The following is a 20,737-nucleotide window of genomic DNA, read 5'->3' as shown; positions in this document are numbered from 1 at the left end:
GATGAATTTTAATCCTTTAATGCGGCCCACAAGAAATAATAAATTGGACTGGGGCCCTTATAGGAGTAAGGGGGTATGCGAGTACGACCTTGCAGAAGAGTCGGGGGTCCAGCCGGGTCAGCTTGGCAGGCATGTACTGTTTATACATGTTGTAGAGCTCGTGGAAGGGGGCCCGCGACGGGAACCCCCCCTGCATGAGGTCCAGGACAGACACCATGCCTATAGGGAAAGGAGCAGCAGCGGTGAGCTCAGCGGATCTGCCTTGGCCACAAAACCCAAGTAAGCTTCTCCAGGAACGCCAGCACACAGCAGCTTGTCAACAGGCTGCTCCCTGCACCCCAGGTATAGCCACCCTCCCAGGATTCTCATGCACTACAGTGTCTAGAGCTTACAGAGAACAGGGCGATGAAAACCACATTCAGCAAAAACACCAGCTCAGCACAACAGTGGTGTGTAGAATGGCTGAAGGTAGAACTTGGAGTAATTCTGGAGACAAATGTACTACAAATGCGCTAAATGTACTGGAGACAAAGGGTCCTAGCCGGTACTAGCTAGGTGTACCTAATAAAGTGGGCCCTACCCGGCACTAGCTAGGTGTACCTAATAAAGTGGGCCCTACCCGGTACTAGCTAGGTATACCTAATAAAGTGGGTCCTGAGTGTATACTCCTATACTTCCCACTCACTGACTGCCTTATGTTCTGTTTCCCCATCACAGATGCATATCTGTTTCCTACTGTGAATCACGTGTCTGACTGCTTAGCCATGTATGGTGGCCATGAAGGCCCACACAGACCTGAGCACTGCAGCTGGGACAGGATCTGGCTTCCTTCAAACTGGTGGCTCACCATCTTCAGGTTGGGCTTCACACAGCGGATGAAGCTAGAGCCCTTAAACCACAGCGAGCCGCCAATGTTGGCATTAGCATTAGCGACGTCGCGGCCGCAATTTGGGAGGGGGGCGGGGTAGGAACTATATTGGGGTGGAGCAAGGCAAAGGGCGAGAGGCAGCTGTGCGTACTCACCGTGCTACGCAGCTTCTCCAGGAGGATGTTCAACTGGGTCTGCAAAACAAAGCAGAACAGACTCGTTACGTGGTCCGAAAAGGCCAGCGCACGGCTCAGGCTTGTTCGGAGCACACACTCTGAGGCTAACAGACTCAAAAACTGTTCATGCAAACAGGGGAGGCCGACGTGGACAGCAGTGTGGGGGCAGCCATGGATGGCGGGAGGCTGACCGCGGCCAGGATGCCACCAGGGGCCCCGTGGTGAAGTCCTGCCGTGAACGTCACATGCACAGCTGACCTCACATGCCCCCCAGAGCTTCACTCAAGGTCACGGCAAGGACAACCAGATGCTACATCCTGAGACGCCACCCCACAGGACCACCGGGGGGGCGTTACGCATCATCCCGTAGTTTTCAGAGCGTTCCAAACAGTGCCCGATGATCCAGGCATTCCGGGCCATAAAACAAAATCATGACCCAAATTAAGCATGACGGGCCGCACCACAGGCTGAGCGCCGCATCGCATGCTGGGCCCATGGAAAAGGAACCAGCGTGAAAACCAGCCATATTGGGGACACGGCAGAAGAATAACCTTCAGACAAATGAAACGCTGGGTCACCCAGCAAGACACCTATTAGTCGATATTTAATCTCAGATAAGTGTAAGTATTTAAAAGCTGACATCCTGTTTCACTTGACATCATTATACAACGGGAAAACATCATGAAAGGAGTGTCTGTGTATCTGACAAATTAAAGAGGACTGGCCAGATGTTCACCACTGATTACCAACGCAGCTTCTATGTATTAACACACAAGCAACATCAAGAGTGTGAAAGGTCGCACACTCACGCAAGCTCACGACAGGAAAAGCAGAGGGTCTGACAAACCGGCGGACATGAGGCTGGCAAACGGCAGAGAACCTGCTGGGACGATGAAGGACAGGTGAAGATGACTCACAGGGGGAGCGTGGTAAGAGGAAGCGGGTATCCCAAAAGAAGCGGCCTATCGGGGTCTCCTGGCCAGGCTAGCAGGGAGCACACAGCCGCTAACCACGCGTTGCCGCCCCACTGTCTGGCTGACTCTACGCTTCATCACGATCGATTTTTACAGCCTGTCTTTCTAGTCATCCTGAGCTGGCCTCATCCAGCTCAAATCAAAGCACTCTTAGAGGAGGGACTGAGAGACAGGGGGAGAGACTGGAGGAGCTGGGCTGAGGAGTAGAGAGGAGGCACAGAAGGGAGGCCATTAGATTTAATGACCAAAGGAGCCTGAACACACAGCACTGTGGCCCCACGGAGCCGCTCACACACTTACAGCTTCCTGTAGGCTACAGAGAACCCGAAGTTCAATCCAGATCCGATATATAATTCACAAAAATACAGGCACTGAATGATAGAGGAAAATGGGAGCGGAGATCAAACTTAGGCAGGACTCCAGTTGACATACGATGGGTTTTTTACCTGCCGCTTTACAGCTCGGCCTTCACTGGGGGTGGGGGGGTGGGGACTTAAGGGGAAGAGACAGAAGTGCCAATATCTTTGGGCCATGAAGCAGGAGGCCAGGACTCGAGGTCCGGCTTCAGCATGGAGGAGCACTAAGTCACCCTGATAGGCAGCAGGTTCTCAGCTGTAAATGTCCCTTAGAAGTGCAGCTGGGAGCGAAAAAATAAGCAGCGCAACTTGAAAAAATAACCTTTTCATTTGCATTTTGAAATGTGGGTATTTTTATGCATTTCAGTTTTTACAACTGGATGTCTTTATTAGATTTATATGTTAATAGGAGGGTCATCTAGAAGGCATTATATCCTCGCGGCTGCAAATAGATTTCAGGCACAATCAACGGAAATTGTACGACCAGCATCTGAGCAAACAAGGCCCTTTCTCTCCAATTACTTACACAATCCATTTGTACTCCTAGTACAGCTTACACTCCCTGTAAATCCACAATATTTTCCTGACATCAGTATACTGTATTATCTATGAGTGTGTGTGTGTGTGTATCGTGTGTGTGTGCGTGTATGTGTCGGTTGTGTATGTGTGTGTGTCTGTATGTGTGTGTGTGTGTGTGTATCGTGTGTGTCAGATGTGTGTGTGTGTCAGATGTGTGTGTCAGATGTGTGTCTGTGTCTTGTGTGTGTGTCTGTATGTGTCTATATGTGTGTGTGTGTCTGTATGTGTGTCTCTGTGTGTGTCTGTATGTGTGTGTGTGTCAGATGTGTGTGTGTGTGTGTGTATGTGTGTGTGTCTGTATGTGTGTCTCTGTGTGTGTCTGTATGTATGAGTGTGTGTGTGTGTGTGTGTATGTGTACAGACACTAGGTAGATATACTGACATGCAGCATCAGTATCTTCATCGGCTGGTATTTCCTGTCAGACGTAGAGGCCCCTCCCCTCTGTGGCCCCGTTTGAGGGGCCCCATGAATGTTTGATACTGACTGCAGGTAAACAGCGCTGTGATGTGGACACTCCCCGAGAATCACACAGCATTACTGACTGCCAGCTGCGATGCACGATGCATCAGGAAATGAAACATTCTTTCAGCCTTATCACTTTTATGACTTTTTCATTACGATTTTGACGATAGAGGTGCTGAGGGTGATTTCCGCGGACCCCCCCCCCCCGCCAAGCCAACCAAAGGAGCCCCGTGTCCGTATGAGGGAGAGCTTCCCCCTCACCTTGAATTTGTTGCCCACGCTGATGAAGCTCAGCTTGCCGGCCTTCTGCTTCACATCCTTGGAGTTATTCGAGTTCTCAAAGAGCTCCCGCACAAACCTGTCCTTGGACTCGCTGACCAGGCCCTCCAGTGATGTGTGAAGTGCATCGTTGTTTTTTTCCACAAATTTTATCTGGAGACAGAATGAAGAGGTGAGGCGCATGTGAGCCCATTCCTGAAGCTGTCAAAGAATCATCACTTATCCTTGTCACCCACAAAGATGGGGAGGAGATAATTGTGTTTGTAGTGTAAGAATGAATACTAAACAGTAATGAAGACATATTCTGTTAAATACAACCAGGAAAAAGGTCCTAGGAAGGTCTGCAGAGAGTCTGTAAGGGGTCTACAAGGGGTCTGCAGGGGGGTCTGGCAGGAGAATAGCAAGGGGTTTGCAGGGGGGTCTGGAGGGGAATAGCAAGGGGTCTGCAGGGGGGTCTGGCAGGAGAATAGCAAGGGGTCTGCAGGGGGGTCTGGAGGGGAATAGCAAGGGGTCTGCAGGGGGGTCTGGCAGGAGAATAGCAAGGGATCTGCAGGGGGGTCTGGCAGGAGAATATCAAGGGGTCTGCAGGGGGGTCTGGCAGGGGAATAGCAAGGGGTCTGCAGGGGGGTCTGGCAGGGGAATAGCAAGGGGTCTGCAGGGGGGTCTGGCAGGGGAATAGCAAGGGGTCTGCCTAGGGTCCATTTTGGGGGGCTGGAGTGAAAGCAGGAGTCTCGCACCGTCTCGTAGCACACAGCGCCTGCGAAGTGCCGGACGATGAAACCCTCGTCGTCCCGCACGTTCCTGTGCACTGTCAGCTTGGACTTCCGGGGAATCTGTGACAGCAAGACACATGCATGTACACAGCGCACACATTTCCCCTTTTTAATGTCCAGCCACATGCTACACAGACACACACACAAATACAGACACAGAGACACAGACACACACACGCCCTGTGACCATGATGACAATGGCAGAGCCTTACGGTCAGTCGGAAGTGTTCCCTGTGCTTGCTGTGCACGACCTCGGTGAAGTGCTGATCGCTGGGCTGGGGCAGGCGGTTCTCCTCGTCCAGGATGTCCAGGATGCCCACCAGCTTGGCCTCTATCAGGTCTGCAGGTGAGGTGAGAAGGGCTCAGTGGGCTGGGGGCAGAGTGACACCGCAGACATACTACAACAAACCCCTGGACCGGTGAGTCAGAGAAACATGGTACAACAGTGAGAGCGAAGAGGGGGCGGCTTTGCTGCCATTGGACGGGGTAATCACATGATGCATATGCCTGTGACCAATTCAGACCAACCCAGCCTAACCTTGTCCAAGCCAGCCCAATCCAGACCGACCCTGACCAATCCAGCTCGACTGATCCAGCCCCCTTAGGGCAGCACTTTCAGCACGCTCAGACTGGGTTTACACTGCTGCTGCACACTGCTAACTGCAGACAATAATGGAGGACTGAGATGGAGTGCCAGAGCATAGGAGGAGGTAAGGATCATGCACTGATACAGCACGTTGCTGCACCCACCACACGACAAACCACCTTAGGGATGAGAACCAGAGTGCAGCCATGTGGCAGGTGATACCTCAGCACCACACTAGTCCAAATGGACCAGTGTGAGGTTTTCTCAAGTGGCCAATCCTGCCACCAACCCCCAAGTTATTCCCTGTAAGTTGGAGGATCTCCTTATAGGGCTGGATGTAGATTGAAGTCATACCCAGGATGAGGCAATTGCAGGTTAAGGGCCTTGCTCAAGGGCCCATTGGAGTAGAATCACTGCAGGCATTCATGGGATTTGAACCAGCAACCTTCCAGTTGCTGGAACAGATCCCTAGCCTCTGAGCCACCACTCAGTCCCAGAGCATACATCTTCCAAAAAACCAGCGGGGTCACAACTCGCATGGCATGGGGCTGGACCTTTAGGCAGTGATCATGATGGGGTTCTGAGAAATGAATGGGACAAACAAACAGAAAGACTGGATGCATTTGGCATCTTCTGCAGATGCTTACCTATGCAGTCTTGGTTGTCCACATAATGAACTTCATTGACCCCAAGCCCCTCCCTCTGGTACAGCTCTTGTTCCTGCAAATACATATCATATTGGGTGGGGTTGGGAAGGGGTGATGAGGGCTGAAATAAAACATTAAATGACCTTGATAAGTACAGTGCAAAGCAGCAGAGATCAAAGAGGCCCAGCCAGCTTCCAGCTTCTCCGGAAGGATAGTGAAATGTCATCCTGGCGTGTCCAGAAGCGATACGCCGGCCAAAATCAGAGACAAATCGCGTCGTTAAAGCCGGGGGCCGCGACCACACAGCACTCACCTCCTTCAGAATGCGCTCGTTGAAGAACTGCTGCAGCTTCTCGTTGCAGTAATTGATGCAGAACTGTTCAAAGCTGTTGTGCTCAAAGTACTCTGTGAAAGAGGGAGAGGCCGTGAGCCAGGAAGCACCCGCCTGTGGCGGCTGCAGCACAAACCGGGGGACGGGGGGGGGGGGGGCACTGACCGAAGCCCGCGATGTCCAGCACGCCGATGAAGGTGGACGACGTCTCGAAAGGAAAACACTGGTTGACCCGCTTCACCACGTGGTCAAAGAGGCGACTGTAGATGGCCTTGGCAAGGGCATCCCGTGCGTTGTTGGCCTGCTCCACCTTCAGAGGCACTCTGGGGGAAGGCACAGCGCTTTGGGTCAGAACCCGGGCCTCATCCACCTCGCTCCCACAGGCTGCGACCCGCGTACGAACCTCTGACACCAGTACAGGCCTGCTGTGTTACATCATAACGGAGAAGAACCAGGATGGTAACCCTGAGGGAATGACACTGGGCACAACGAGCACCGTAAAGACTGCAGGTTAAATCCCCTGTGGAGATCCTGACACAACAGCACCCACACACTACTTGACTGGAACGGCTTCAGGGAACAGGTAGCAGACTTAAGGGTCATAAAACTGTCAGCCACCCTTTGGGCAAGAGAAGCAGTAAAATAACAGTAATAAGTCAGGGCCAGAAAGATGAATTTGTCCCACACTCTGCCTGTACAAATTAAAGGAACTTCAGAAGTTCTAAGTAAGGTGGAGTTTGTGACACTTCTGACTAAGGTGCCTTAATTTCCGTGCAGGATCAGCGGTGCCGGTGATTTAATGCCTCTGGTGAGCGTGAAAAGGACACGGCGGCGGCCGCTGCTGCAGTCCACGTCGTAAATCTCCGCAGGCGCGTGCCGACCTTTCCATTCGCCCGCCAGACCTCTGCAGCCCCAGACGGAGCCCATCACTGAAGCAGGAGAGTCTCTCTGCGTGTTCCAATGAAGGGCCTCACCACCAGACCGGGGGCACTTATTACGGGCCGGGACCACCCACAATGTTAAGGAGAATGTGGCCCTTGACCTCTTACAGCCGTCTGCGGCCGCACCTCTGAGACGCCGACGACCCACCTGGCATCGTGCTGCTGCAGCCAGGCCTGCTTCCAGGCACAGCTTCCTGGGGGCACGGCGCTCTCCCCTTGCCTCAGACATAGCTTCAGATGTGGGTGTCTGGCTTCAGGAGGCCGACATGTGCGATAGCCTGCTTTCTCCGGAGCTCGGCCCAGCCCCTCCCTGAGCACCCCCCCTCCCAACCCCAACCATGGTGTCAGCAACATTAAATCTATTCTGCAGAAAATTATCTCAAATTCTCCCAATCATCCCTCTATGCACGTAGACATGCATGCTTAGACAGACTCACACGCCCGGGCTCCAGCCCCCGCCCCCCCCCCATGGTGCACGAAGTGTTATTCCTGGGAGTTTGAGATTTCCCCACCAGCACCTCTATGATCTAAACACAAAAGGAAAGGAAGCATATAAAGAGCCCCCCCCCCCTCCACCCCCCAGCTGGGCGTAGATCATTAACGGCTTCACTCTCAGACAGCGACATCTGCAGAAAGACGGAGCTCCTCACTACGCAGGGCAGTGGGACACGACCCCCAGTGCCTGCTGTCTGCCGGCACCACACGGGGGGGGGGGGGCACACGGGGGGGCACCGCCGTGCGCAGGGAGACTGACAGGGCGCAGCTCACAGTCCCACCTCTTGCCGTCAGCTCGCCGCGGGGGGGTTCCACAACCAAAGGCTGCGGGAGAAAGTGAGTGGCAGGCAGAGACGGACAGGCCTAATAGGGACGCCGGGACGGCGTGGGTTTGGATCCCGCCAGGAACAGCACTTAAGGACACAAGTTCACTTCCAAGAAACCCATGTCAGGAAATAAAGGCAGATATAAAAAAAAAAGCTTCAGCCACCCACAGCAGCCAGAAAATGCCAGCGCCCACCCCCATACAGCATCTCCGTAATGAACCCCCCCCCAGCTCAGGGTGTGCGAGCAACGGCTGACCAGCAGGCCATCACTAAACCAAAAGGCTAAATAGCAGGCAAACATATTATATACACACACCCAAACCACACAGTGATATTTAGATTATATAACTACTAAACGACTATTTTGGTACTTTAACTTCCACTTTAAACAAAATGGTGACTTCACCCAGCTATAAAAAAACATGCAAGAAACAAAGACTGTTTCTCACTGATGTATCCAAAACACTAACACATGGCATGAATCATCCCAGGCTTTCTTACTTTATTGCCGTGCCTTTGGCGCCCCCTGCTGTTGTGAGCATGACTCTGGTGGTGAGGCTGACTTGCAGATCTTCCTCTTCCAGCCCCAGCAGCTCGGCGCAGAACTCAAGGGTCTTGCTGGATGTCCTTTTTATGGTGCATCCACCTGACAGAACGAACACACACACACACACAGACACACACAGACACACAAACACACACACACACACAGAGAGATTAGGTATCTATATCTTTGTGCTGACTCTCCATTCACTTCTACAGACATAACCCTAAACCTAACCACCATAAATGAACATTAGCGAGCCATTGCTTGGGGCGTCCATGTGTGGTTTATGTTCCACTCACGGTCAGCAGTAAGGACGCACGTCCCTCTGACGGCGGGAGTGTGAACGTCACAGCCGGGTGACAGCTTGTCTCTGCTCTGATAAGGTCACCCCCCACCCACCCGCCCCTTGCCCCTCGCCGTCCTCCTCACTGAGGATAGGAGAGGGATTTAAAAGAAAAACAATAATATCAACACTGATCGAGTATCGTAGCAACAAGCTAATGGGGGTCATTTGAGTATTCAATTAAAGAAGAGAGGTTACCGTGGCCCAATAAATCACGCCTTCCACACCCAGATGACAAGCTGATTAATGCCTGATCTCTGCCCTCTTACTCAGGAGGCATTCACTCAAGGTGAAGTGCAGAAATCACTTTTTCTGATGTGATGGTACTTTGATGCCTTGTCCATTTTTTCCCACCTGATTTATGGGATCTCTGCTGGAGATGAATCGTCTGCTGCCTCCTTTGTGACTCTGTGTGTGCAGCAGAGTTTCGGCTTAAATAACGCATGTGGTCTTTCTTCCTCTGCTGCTTTCAGTCTGCTGCCTGCACTTGTTCCCCTAAAAGGACAGACTGTCTGACTCTGTCTTCTGTCTGTGTCTTTGTGGTCATGTAATTATCATATTGTGGGGACCAAATGTACTCACAATGTGATGAAAACCTGTTACATTTTGCCTTGTGGGGACAAATCTGTGAATGTATATTTACAATGAATGAATGAATGAATGAATGTTACATTCATGTAGCGCTTTTCAAGACACCCAAAGCAATTTACAGAACCAATGGGGAGCCACTTCAATCACCAGCAGTGTAGCAGTGACAGAGGCATATGAACTGCGGTTTGAGATTAAGGCACCATAACTGTGCTTGTGTCCAGCACGGATTAGAAGAGTCAAATTTCCGTCACACTTCTTAGTGGGATATCATCCATCCATCGTCCAGAACCACACACATGTAGGGTAAACATATCCTTATGGGGACCGCTCATTCATTTCAATGGGAAAAATGCTAACGCTAACTATGACAACCTTAACCCCTACCCTGCCCTAACCATAACCATAAGTAATGAAACGAAAAACAAGATTTTTGGCAATTTTAGTTTTTTGATTGCATTCACAAATTTTTATAAAATTGAGTTTCCCTTTGTGGGGACCGAAAAATAACACAGAAACACACACACACATACACACAGTCAGGCACACAGACACAATCACACACCCCACTGTGGGATGGTTAGAAACAGCAGTGCACCTCACTGCAGAGCGTGCAGAGCGCAGAGGAAGCAAGCTGCAAGGAGATCACATGAGCGAACAGTGCAGAGAGGGAGGCAGTAATCGACCCCCCCGCCATGGAGACACGCTGACTCCCGAGTGCCACCCTGAAATGTGGCCGTCTACAGGGTGAAGGGCCCCCGGGGCCACACTACAAGCGGGGAGGGGGATTCGAGCCGCGACATGCCGTTTATTCCAGGCCGCTTGCCCCGTGGAATGATCCTGCGCACACTAAGCCGGCCCAGCCACACGTCCTCATTACGATTCCGAAGCATGCATGCGGATAAAGACAGCAGAGCCAGTCCAGCGGACGCACGGGAATGTCAGCGGCGCGCTTAGCATTTGGGAAACAGCAGGAACGCGCCGTCCCCGCCCCCATTTAAAGAGAGAAATCCATCTGTCTGGTGAAAACAAGTGCTGACGGTTCAAACAGGACGCCGGGGTCGGATTGGGTCAGGTCTCAGCACTACGCCGTTTCATGCAGAAAATGCACAAATCGGGCACATCCAGCCAAGAAGAGATGCAACTCATTCCAGCCCCTTTGTCATAAACGCAATTTAACATTTCCGTTTAAACCCCCTAATAAGATTTCATAGCATAGCCCACAGATACCTTCAAGCAACATTATTTTAATCATAAGTGACTCTCACACGTTCACAGAGCATGACTTACATTCACATTTTTGGAGAACGGACCCAATGGTCTAATGGTGACATCACTCTGCCAACCAAGGGATTTGAACAGGCGACCAACCAATCACAGGCACAGTGTTCTAACTTGCTGACCCACACCCTGACCCTAAAATATTCCGTAGCTCAACAAGTACAACATTGCGCTAACCATGCAAAGATTGTGGGTTCAAACCCCAGGAAGCACAAAAAATTTGGGGTCCTTCTCTGTACTGTAAGTTGCCTTGGATAAAAGCTTCAAATAACTGAGAAGAACACTAAGCTGCACTGTCATGGCTGCTATGGGTTGACTTCATGCTGACAGCAGTACTACGCAGTAGTGACAGACAAAGTGACACTTCATGAACCATTTGCTGTATTTTTTGACCCCACTAGATGGTGCTCTCTGAATAAAAAAGAACATGAAACATGCCCCAAAGCAAACCAGGAGCACCATCTAGTTGAGTCAATAAATACAGCGAAGAGTTCCTGAAGCATCATCTTGCCCATTGCTACTACGCAGTGAGCCGCCACACATCTGCAGGTGCCATCATGCCGTGACCGCAGGGCTTAGCCCTGTCATGGGTAGGGCTGGGTACTGAAACCCAGTGCCAATATGGCCCCAGTCCCTTTAAGATCAGTATGTACTGCACTGTACTGCTGCATTCAAACGCCTGAGCTGTTAATTGATAATTTGCCCTCTGGTGCTCAGGAAACAAAAGCATCACTGCACCTCACGTGCCACTGCTAGTTAACATTACACTTGCCCTGATGTCAGCAGATGCCTACTGTTAGCTAGTAGCTAACTTAAACACGGATAAAAGGCCTAAATCTCAAGTGTAGCTGAGATACCTGGACGTTATGTAAAGTTATTTGCATTTATTAAGTTATTAGTTAAGTTATTTGAATTTATTTCTATTTATATATTTAAGGTGTTAAGTTATTTAGTGCTATATTATTGTAGCTGGGTTAGGTTTTATTTATTATGTGAACTTATTATGTAAATTCGTTATGTTTTGCATTTATTCCTATTGTTCAATTTCAAGTTCAGATTCGCCCCAGAAATAAAGCCGTTCTTTAATGTCACCCACCCTCATCGTTAGCGTATTGAAAACCCCCAAAGGATGCCCAGTGACAGGGTGTGTGGGGGAAGCTCACCTGACGTGCTCCCCGCCTCCTCAAAGTCTACATTGCCCAGGTGCAGGACTCCCGCCACCACGCGGAAGAGGTCCAGCTTCTCGGCGTCATCCAGGCCGATCTTCTTCATGGCCACGCACATCCTGTTGAAGTCGCCGTGGTCGTCCAGCAGCGGGTCCTTCAGAGGGCCGGCCTTCAGGTGCTGTCCAATGATATCGCAGTCAAGCTCGGCGCCCCCATGAGGCAGCCGTCGACATCTCCTCTGACCAGCCCGCCTGGCCCCCTCTGCTCATGCAATCAATTTGGGTCTCAGAGAATGATGCAAGGAGCTCAAGATATCTACTCAGGTGTGGATTGGCTGTTTGGCACTGGCAGGCGGGGCAGAGCTTAGTCTACGGCAGGGGTCTCCAACTTCGGTCCTGGAGAGCTACCGTCCAGTAGGTTTTCTATCCTACCTGGCTTCTGATGAACCACACCTTCTCAGGAAAAAACCAGGAGCAGGTGTGGCTCATCAGAAGCCAAGTGGGACAGAAAACCTACTGGATAGTAGCTCTCCAGGACCGGAGTTGGAGACCCCTGGTCTACGGTGATCAACCATGTGACACGGCCAACCATGTGACCCAGCCAGCCATGTGACACAGCCAACCATGTGACCCGGCCAGCCATGTGACACGGCCAACCATGTGACCCAGCCAACCATGTGACCCAGCCAGCCATGTGACACGGCATTCAACACACAGAAAGCACACTTCTACTGCTTAGGGGGTGAACAGCAGGGGATTCCAACTTTCAGGCAGGACTGGAATAAGGAACTAACTACAGAAACACCATATGCAAGATTTTTAAATTACCTGTAGACTGAATCTTAGAAAGTTAAAACATGTTTTTGTACTAAAAATGACCAAAGGAGCTTTCCTGTCACATCCAGACATTTTGCATTACAAGTAAGGAGCAAACGCAGACACACGCAGACACGCGCAGACACACGCGCAGACAGACAGAAAGGATAGCACAGTAGGGTGCCACAAAGTGAAAATAAATCTATTCTCTAACATGGTTGTTTTGTCTGTTAAAAATCAATAGCAGAAAACAAATCATTACATTTTTATTAATTATACATGTTCATTAATTGCCATAATGATAATTACAATTATTAGATTTTCTATTGATTATAAATTGCACATTTTGAGATCAAGATCAAAGCATATTTCTACATTTCTGTGGCACATACTGTCTTCCAGGAGTTAGCTTGGTGAGAAGGAAGTGAGGCCCTTCCTCTGAAACAGCCCGTGACCTTGCTCAGAGAAGGTGACACGTCGAGGGAAGAAAAAGAGCAAGAAGGGTTGGGGGCAGGGGGGGGGGCAGCACAGGCACCAGTCCCAGCAGAGACACCCACATGCATCGAGAGATCAAAGAACAGATGCTGCAACACCACAAAAACAGCCTGTTCCCTGAGACGGCTGAAATGGCTGTGGTCACCTTATTGTCCTGTGTGTTACAGCGAATGGCAGCGCAGGACAAACATACGAGCAGGATTACCAACAGAGAGCGAAGCCGGCACGCAGCCGACGGCCACGGGAGCGAGTGTCTGTGTAACATTCACATACGCCTTTCTGCGAGGGTCCTCTAGGAGCAGGACCGGCCAAGTTAAAAAGAACATAAACTGCAAAAATGATGCAATACCCAAGGCCAGAAAGACAATCACACTAACATTGCAGCCAAGTTCATCAGCCTATCCATAAATCCTATCTGACAGTTAAACACGGAAAATCACATGCATTTGTGTTTTATGCTGTTAAACACAGTGCTTCACTGGGTGAACTCTCACTGTAAATACGACCTTAGCATTAAGTCCAGGCTGAGAGGCTGCCTGTAGCGTCCCAAAAGCTAGCAGAATATTGCACTGATGAAATTCCTAAATAGTTCATCATTGATGTTCCTTAGGGGCATGGATTAGATTCTTGATATTCCTATTATTTTTAATAACAACCATGAATAAATTACATGGTGTGACAAGGGGTGTTTTATACAGCATTAATAAAAGTCTTCAGAATGACATATCAGAGACGGGAAAGGCAAAGACAGGGTCTTCCCTGACGCAACAGCACATCAAAGCTTCCTCTCTGTTTTTTTTCCTCCATGGAAAATGTACCCACATCATGAGTATGTGGACCTGAGGTGTGAGCACTGACACCTGTCCTGATCGGTCGGTCCATAAGCGTGGGGACGCCACTCCTCCAGAGTGTCACACCACACCCATACAGCAGGGGGCACCAGCCCCCGATCCACCGTGAAGTCACTACAGGATTTTCAGAGTGGGAAAAAGCTGGGAACCAAAACGGCTGACAGGAGGGACAGACTGGCACCCAAAGCACAACTCGGTCACTGGGACCAAAGCTTGAGGGAACAGACAGAAATCATTATACATCCAGCAGAAATAACGATGCTTGGATCATCTGGAGTTATTCTGTGCAGTCAGGCCTGGGTCCCAGCCGCTTAAAGGACATACAGGGGCGCTGGGATGGACTGATCTCCATCCTGAAACACCTGCTGAGGTCTCCCCACTGACTATGTTCCCATTTCACGGTGGTACATGCTGAGGCAGGTGCAGTGGGTCCTACCTCAGGACTCTTGCGGTTCTGCAGAATCTCCTTCTCGGTGTCCTTGCTGGAGAAGAAGCGGGTGCAGCCACGATTCAGGTACTGCATCAGGGGGAGAGAGAGCGGGAGAGACGGACATGCTCACTCAGGTCACGCGCTAAAGATGCACCAGAGAGCTGCAGACGGCAGCCGGCTCTGGCCGGCGGGATCGTGTTCCGGCACGCGGAGGGGAAGCCGTGGCTGCTGGCACAAGCTTCATCACTGTGACTCTCAGGAGAATTATACAGGAAGACCATACTTACAAATGTATGATCATCCATTAGTATTAATATTAGAAGTACGCTATAGAATGAGTGTCACTTATTTAAATAACTCCAACTCTTCTTTAACTCTGAGGGCTCAATATTATCATTACAGCAGCAAAATAAACCAAAATAAAAGTAGCTCATACTTATGAGCATCTAAAGGCTATCCTGCCATTACTACGTTACTCTGTATAATGTGGTGATACACAGGATGCAGGCTGACAAAGACTCTCGCAAGAAAGACGCCTTCAGGGGGCCCCTGCGGTCGAGGTCGTCTCCCCCCCCCCACCGTCTCTCTCGGCTTGAATGGTGCACCGAACATATTCGGCATCTGCCATTAGGTTGCCATTACCCGCCCGTCAGTTTCATTTAGCTCTAATTGTACTTCTATAATTGTCGTCATGAAAACATCTGAGTCGCTCCGCAAGCAGGTAATTATCAGAGGAAATCGTTAGCCCAACAAAGGCCCAATTATCTGCAGTAGGGGGCGCCGCAGGGTGGGTGCAAAACAACAACAGGGGGCAACACCACAGACTACAGCAAGTTTAAAAAGGATCATTCATAAAACGTACGGCAAACTTTTTAATATAAATTTGCCTTAAATATATTGCTGTGCAGAAACATCTTTTAATTATGCATTGACACTTACGTCAGTGTTTAACATGGAGGATATAAGAAACATCAAGCCGCTTAATGCAGCATCACTCAGCCTGAGAATCCCCATTAGCGAAAATCACGCTGATGTCACTTAGTTACTTCTCACCCTGGTGTCAGGCAGACGCCAAGCATTATGAGGGACAGGTTTGTATGGGGACAAATGACCCAAGAGCCTACTGCCTAGCAACAGCAGCTAGAAGAAATCCGGGGAAGCTGGAAGTGCACAGACTACACAACAGTCAAAGGTGCTTTTGAAGGAAACAAAGTGACATCTAGTGGTCTTACCAAGTACAACATCATGGCAGGAGGCCTGGGCTATATCGGGTCCTCACAGAAAGAATATCTCAAATTTATTGGTTCTATAACAAAAATCCTTATTTTATTTATTTGTTTATGATATTAGAAACAATCAGAAATTTTTAATTAAAAAGTATCTTCAATTAGTAATAAACTGAAACCCAAATTATAGTTCTAAAGCAGCTGTTCTGGGTTAAAAAGTTCATTGATAAGCAGTCTCATTGGGGGCTTTTTAATTAGTAACGCCTTTGTAATAACATTAAACATTTGTGTTTAGTGTCCCTTTGGGAGCCAATGACTACAACTGCAACTAATAGCAAAATGGAAAGAACAGCAGTGAATGAGTCATTCAAAAAAAGATTATGACACTTAATAAAAAGAAAATGCAACATATCTACACAACATACCTTCCACACAGACACATTGCTTGTCAATGGACTATTGTTATACTGGAACCAATGTGTGTGTAACATTGCCATAGAATTAAGCAAACATCTGTGAGGCTGTAGCTGCAGACGCGTTAGCCGCAGACGCGTTAGCCGCAGACGCGTTAGCCGCAGACGCGTTAGCCGCAGACGCGTGGCCATGGAGGCGTGATCTCACCCTGAAGGCGTCCGGGGAGCCCAGGTGCAGCTGCTGGCTGATGTCCTCCGACGCCCCGGCACACAGCCGGTAGAAGATGTGATAGTTCCTCTCTTCCGGGCTCTGCGTGCAGATGCGGGACTTCTCCAGCAGGTAGTGTGACACGAAGCCCCCCACCACCACATTCTGAAATAGGGGGGGGGGGGGGGGGGTCAGTTTAGGCTCAAGAAAAGGCTGTCGCCATAGTGACACAGTGGCAAAGTGTCATCAAGGAAACACCTCACATAGCATGACAAGGAAACTGGAACACAAAGTAAACTCTTGCAGCTATGTGTATAACTTATTTAAAAAGTCAAAACATTCAGCATCATACAAAAATATAATTAGTGCTGTGGACCAAAAGTTGTATTGCGGGAGAGAAGTAGCGGCCTGTGGTGAACTAAATGGTTTCAGTAGAACATCCTGCTGTATAAATGGGTATAAATGCAGGGAAAATGGCTCCTATTCATTTTTTTAATAGAAGTCCGCCACACTGAATAAATATATCTGCTCAGTGGCTGATGCACTTTACACACAGCGAATGATGCACTTTACACAGAGTGAATGATGGCTGGTGATACCTTCTCATTAAAGTGGATTTCTACAAACTTCCCAAAACGGCTGCTGTTGTTGTTCCTGACTGTCTTGGCGTTTCCAAAAGCCTCAAGAAGTGGATTTGCTGTAGAGCGAGAAACAGCGCAGCCAGAGTCCAGTTATTTAACAGCAAACACACTCATGCTGAGGGTACGATCACAATGAAAGCTATGGTTCATACCTTCAACTATTCTCTCATCGATATCTTGGCCTGTACCATAGGTTGTAGTTAAATAACTACAACAAACAAAACAAGACAATTAGTGCAGCAAACATTTCAGTGTAAGGAAATAAAAACTGTAAAAAAAAAACAAATGGAAAACCATACAACCAACCAAAGTCAATCAGGTTTTACCGGAGGACAAATTTTGTGTTCTCTGTCTTTCCTGCCCCGGACTCTCCGGACACAATGATAGACTGACTCATCTTCAGCACCTTCATGTCGCGGTAAGCCTTGTCCGCTGAAACACACAGCACCAGATGTTCGCAGCCACTATCAAATGCTTCGATGGGTAACCAAATCCGAAATCACATATGAGAACGAAATACCAACTGTGCCTGCACTGAGGGAGTATGATTTCCAAAATAATATTGTTGACACTTTCTAATCACATATTTTCCATAAAGCAGTTTAGGCGTAAAAAAAAAAAAGATTTTACAAAGTTTAAAAACCCTGCCCATTTATACTGCATGGTTTTGCTGCCCCCTGGTGGAGGCGGGGGTAATGACTGAAAATTCTGAGAATACTCACCGATGGCATACACGTGGGGGGGCATAGTGCCCAGGGACTTTCCCCGGTAGGCTTGAATGGTTTGCAGCGAGTACAGCTTGGGGATGTCATAGTAAGGATTCACCGCTATAAGGATATTTGCTACAAAAGTCTGCAGGCACAAAACGAAAGCACAAGTATAAATAATCAGTATTCAGACAAAGGAGAAAAAACATGGAGCAAAGAGCCTTACAAAGTGGCGTTTCTCCATCTACTGAGGATTCATACCTACTGCTGACCCTATTGACACGAGTGGCGTGTGTGGGTGACAAGGGCAGGCAGAGGTGTGTGCAGGACGCTGTTTGCCAGAGAGCCGCCAGGCCTGTGCTCTGGCCGGCTGGCCGTGTGCCCGGCTCAGGAAGCTACATACAGAGGGGCAAATCGGCCCCAGCTACACGCAGGCAAACAGGCCTGCCATAACACATGCAGGCCTGTGCTCTGGCCGGCTGGCCGTGTGCCCGGCTCAGGAAGCTACATACAGAGGGGTAAATCGGCCCCAGCTACACGCAGGCAAACAGGCCTGCCATAACACACGCAGGCCTGTACTCTGGCCGGCTGGCCGTGTGCCCGGCTCAGGAAGCTACATACAGAGGGGCAAATCGACCCCAGCTACATGCAGGCAAACAGGCCTGCCATAACACATGCAGGCCTGTACTCTGGCCGGCTGGCCGTGTGCCCGGCTCAGGAAGCTACATACAGAGGGGTAAATCGGCCCCAGCTACATGCAGGCAAACAGGCCTGCCATAACACACGCAGGCCTGTACTCTGGCCGGCTGGCCGTGTGCCCGGCTCAGGAAGCTACATACAGAGGGGTAAATCGGCCCCAGCTACACGCAGACAAACAGGCCTGCCATAACACACGCAGGCCTGTACTCTGGCCGGTTTGCATGGCAGACTCGGCCTTCCCTTCCACAACCTGCCCAGCTAAGGTGGTGACCCTACGCTCTGCTGGGAGAGTCTCACGCTTCATGGCACGGACATATACAATGAGGCAAGTAAAGCTACGGAAAGTAAGGATTCGAAAAGCTCTTTCATGCTGTATGGGCTCAGGATAAAAAGCGCTTTGAACATCCAGGTGGATAAACATGAGATTTCAGACTGGCTTTCCTCTCCATGCAGCGCTGAAAGACCTGGCTTCCTTTCAAAAACCACAGGAGGATGATGGCAAAAGGTCAGACTTACATAGATCTTCTCTTTACTATATCGCACTTTCACGTTGTTGAGGAGAGTCGCTTCATTCAGGTACATAAGGGAACCTGTGACGGACAAACAAGGAGCACAATGGGTACCAGAACAACCAGGCAAACTTATCAAAGGAAAACATCAGGTCAAACAAAATATCATCAAAATGTCATTTGTATAACTTTTTATAGTCTTTTTCATTGTTATTTAAAACTATACTAGTGCATTGACTTATATGCTCTATAAGGCAATATACTGGTGCAAATGTGCAGGCATAGGCATGTTTGTCAGTAATATCGAACGCCAACTCCCAAAATCCCAAAAGTCAATTAAACAAAGCAAAGCTTTGCCTTACAGTTGTCTTCTACTTGTTTGTTGACATCATCTTCTGCAGGAAATACTTGGTTGATTGGAGCCAAGAATGTCTACAACATAAGGAAAGGCATTAGAGAGGCAGCGTTTGTTTCAGTCCTTTCTGACCCGTCCTTGCAGTTTGCTATCTCGAGATCCCAGGAGAACAGGCCAGGGTCTCCTTCAGTTGTCAAAGCCCTCAGAGGAAGCTCTTCCTCTCAGTTGCCCTGCTTCCTCTGAGGTTGTCCGTCAGAGATGTGAAGCTTGCAGGAGAGCAGATACATAACAGATACAACGTTGATCATGCAGCTTTGAGACACATTGTGGGAATCAAGTGAAACTCAAGAATCCCAAACAATGTTCTGGTCAATATGGAAAACATCCCATTGGGGTGAAGCTTGCATCGTGGGGGAGGGTGACAACCGCGCAGTCAGAACCTCACGCCACTGCAGATGGCTACAGCTTGCTGCAGCAGGCGGGAGGACCTCATGCAAATGTGTCTCCCTTCCGGGGACCCAGCACTTCGCAATGCAGGAAGGCATTTAGGAGAAACGTACGAGCGCGGCTGGGAAGCTGATCAGGATGCATAAGTTCGCAGAGCTGCTATGGAGGCTTGTCCTCACACCCCTTGGCTCCCTCTCTGACCTCACACAGAACATCACCTGTTCCTGGTTTGCAAAGTCGCTGGAGAACAAGCCTGTGTGTGTCCCTCAGACAAGTGTTTCCCAACCCAGTCCTTGGGGAACCCCGGACAGTCCATGTTTTTGCTTCCTCTCAGCTCCCAGCACGCCTGTGCCAGGTATTCGGTGTTCCCGATTGGCTGGGAGCTGGGAGGAAGCAAAAATGTGGACTGTCCGGGGTTCCCCAAGGACTGGGTTGGGAAACACTGCCCCAGAGCACTGGGTGCTTTGGGGTGAATAAACCCCAGAGCACAGGCTACTTAAAGAATGTTTTACAGACAGTTACTAATCCATTCCATAGATGAAGTTCATAAAAGATCCTAAACAAAGGTTTTCATTAAAAATATCTTGCATCACACCTGATAGCACTACTGACAGTTCATGCCCCAGGCTGTCTAATTAACCTAAACGGCTTCAGCTGAAACAACACCAGCAAAGGGTTAGTGTAGCGTGAGGTTGCTGTTACAGCCAGTTAGGACCCTCTGAAGTTTTCTGCAATAAAGTACAGAGGGCTTGTCTCTAGTAGGAATTCTTTGCAGAAATCCTGTAGGAAATATTTGAATTATTGGCCTGAAACTGCATCACATGACACTACAAGTCAGTCTGTCTGCCTCGGATGCGCAGAGCAGCTCCAATGCTGTTACAGCATCTGCTGGGGGAGAACAAGGCTTCTAAAATCTAAGCGCGAGTGTGGTGATAAAAGACAGTCACCTCCACCAATACCAGCTACGGCCTTCGGGAATCCTGGCTCCTATGGCAAGACAACACTGCGTGGCACTGCGGAGCACTGCGTGGCACTGCGGAGCACTGCGGGTTACGGTGGAAATGCTGCACTTTGAATGCTTTGAAATTTAGACGTTGTTTTCTCTGACGGTTACAGAAGCACCACGGTGGCTCAGTGGGCAGAGCCGCGGCCTCACATCCCGGTTTGAGGGCACGGCTGGTGGACGCCCACGTGGTGACGTCGGCGAGCTCCACCACAGTCC

General features: G+C 49.6%; 1 protein-coding gene across 8 annotated transcripts in view; it reads right to left on the bottom strand.

Annotated features, from left to right (window-relative positions):
- Positions 1 to 20,737, bottom strand: part of myo6a (myosin VIa) — a 66,653-nt gene that overhangs the window by 29,032 nt on the left and 16,884 nt on the right. For all 8 annotated transcript variants that reach the window (XR_011984298.1, XM_072703223.1, XM_072703221.1 and 5 more), the window contains exons 3-21: positions 19,076 to 19,145; positions 18,721 to 18,794; positions 17,521 to 17,650; positions 17,125 to 17,230; positions 16,951 to 17,006; positions 16,757 to 16,854; positions 16,158 to 16,322; positions 14,317 to 14,397; positions 11,717 to 11,897; positions 8,296 to 8,440; positions 6,198 to 6,355; positions 6,015 to 6,106; positions 5,702 to 5,774; positions 4,681 to 4,808; positions 4,433 to 4,528; positions 3,678 to 3,848; positions 1,024 to 1,062; positions 796 to 889; positions 89 to 219 (exon numbers count right to left, since the gene is read on the bottom strand). Coding sequence is in view for 7 of the 8 variants with exons in the window: in XM_072703223.1 (XP_072559324.1) it covers positions 89 to 219; positions 796 to 889; positions 1,024 to 1,062; positions 3,678 to 3,848; positions 4,433 to 4,528; positions 4,681 to 4,808; positions 5,702 to 5,774; positions 6,015 to 6,106; positions 6,198 to 6,355; positions 8,296 to 8,440; positions 11,717 to 11,897; positions 14,317 to 14,397; positions 16,158 to 16,322; positions 16,757 to 16,854; positions 16,951 to 17,006; positions 17,125 to 17,230; positions 17,521 to 17,650; positions 18,721 to 18,794; positions 19,076 to 19,145 (2,088 nt within the window). In the remaining variant the exon portion in view is untranslated. The remainder of the gene's footprint in view (positions 1 to 88; positions 220 to 795; positions 890 to 1,023; positions 1,063 to 3,677; positions 3,849 to 4,432; positions 4,529 to 4,680; positions 4,809 to 5,701; positions 5,775 to 6,014; positions 6,107 to 6,197; positions 6,356 to 8,295; positions 8,441 to 11,716; positions 11,898 to 14,316; positions 14,398 to 16,157; positions 16,323 to 16,756; positions 16,855 to 16,950; positions 17,007 to 17,124; positions 17,231 to 17,520; positions 17,651 to 18,720; positions 18,795 to 19,075; positions 19,146 to 20,737) is intronic.

The sequence above is a fragment of the Paramormyrops kingsleyae genome, chromosome 19, assembly GCF_048594095.1.
Source record: "Paramormyrops kingsleyae isolate MSU_618 chromosome 19, PKINGS_0.4, whole genome shotgun sequence".
Lineage (NCBI taxonomy): Eukaryota > Metazoa > Chordata > Actinopteri > Osteoglossiformes > Mormyridae > Paramormyrops > Paramormyrops kingsleyae.
The sequence above is the reverse complement of the archived record's forward strand: the minus strand, read 5'-3'. Positions and strand labels throughout refer to the sequence as shown.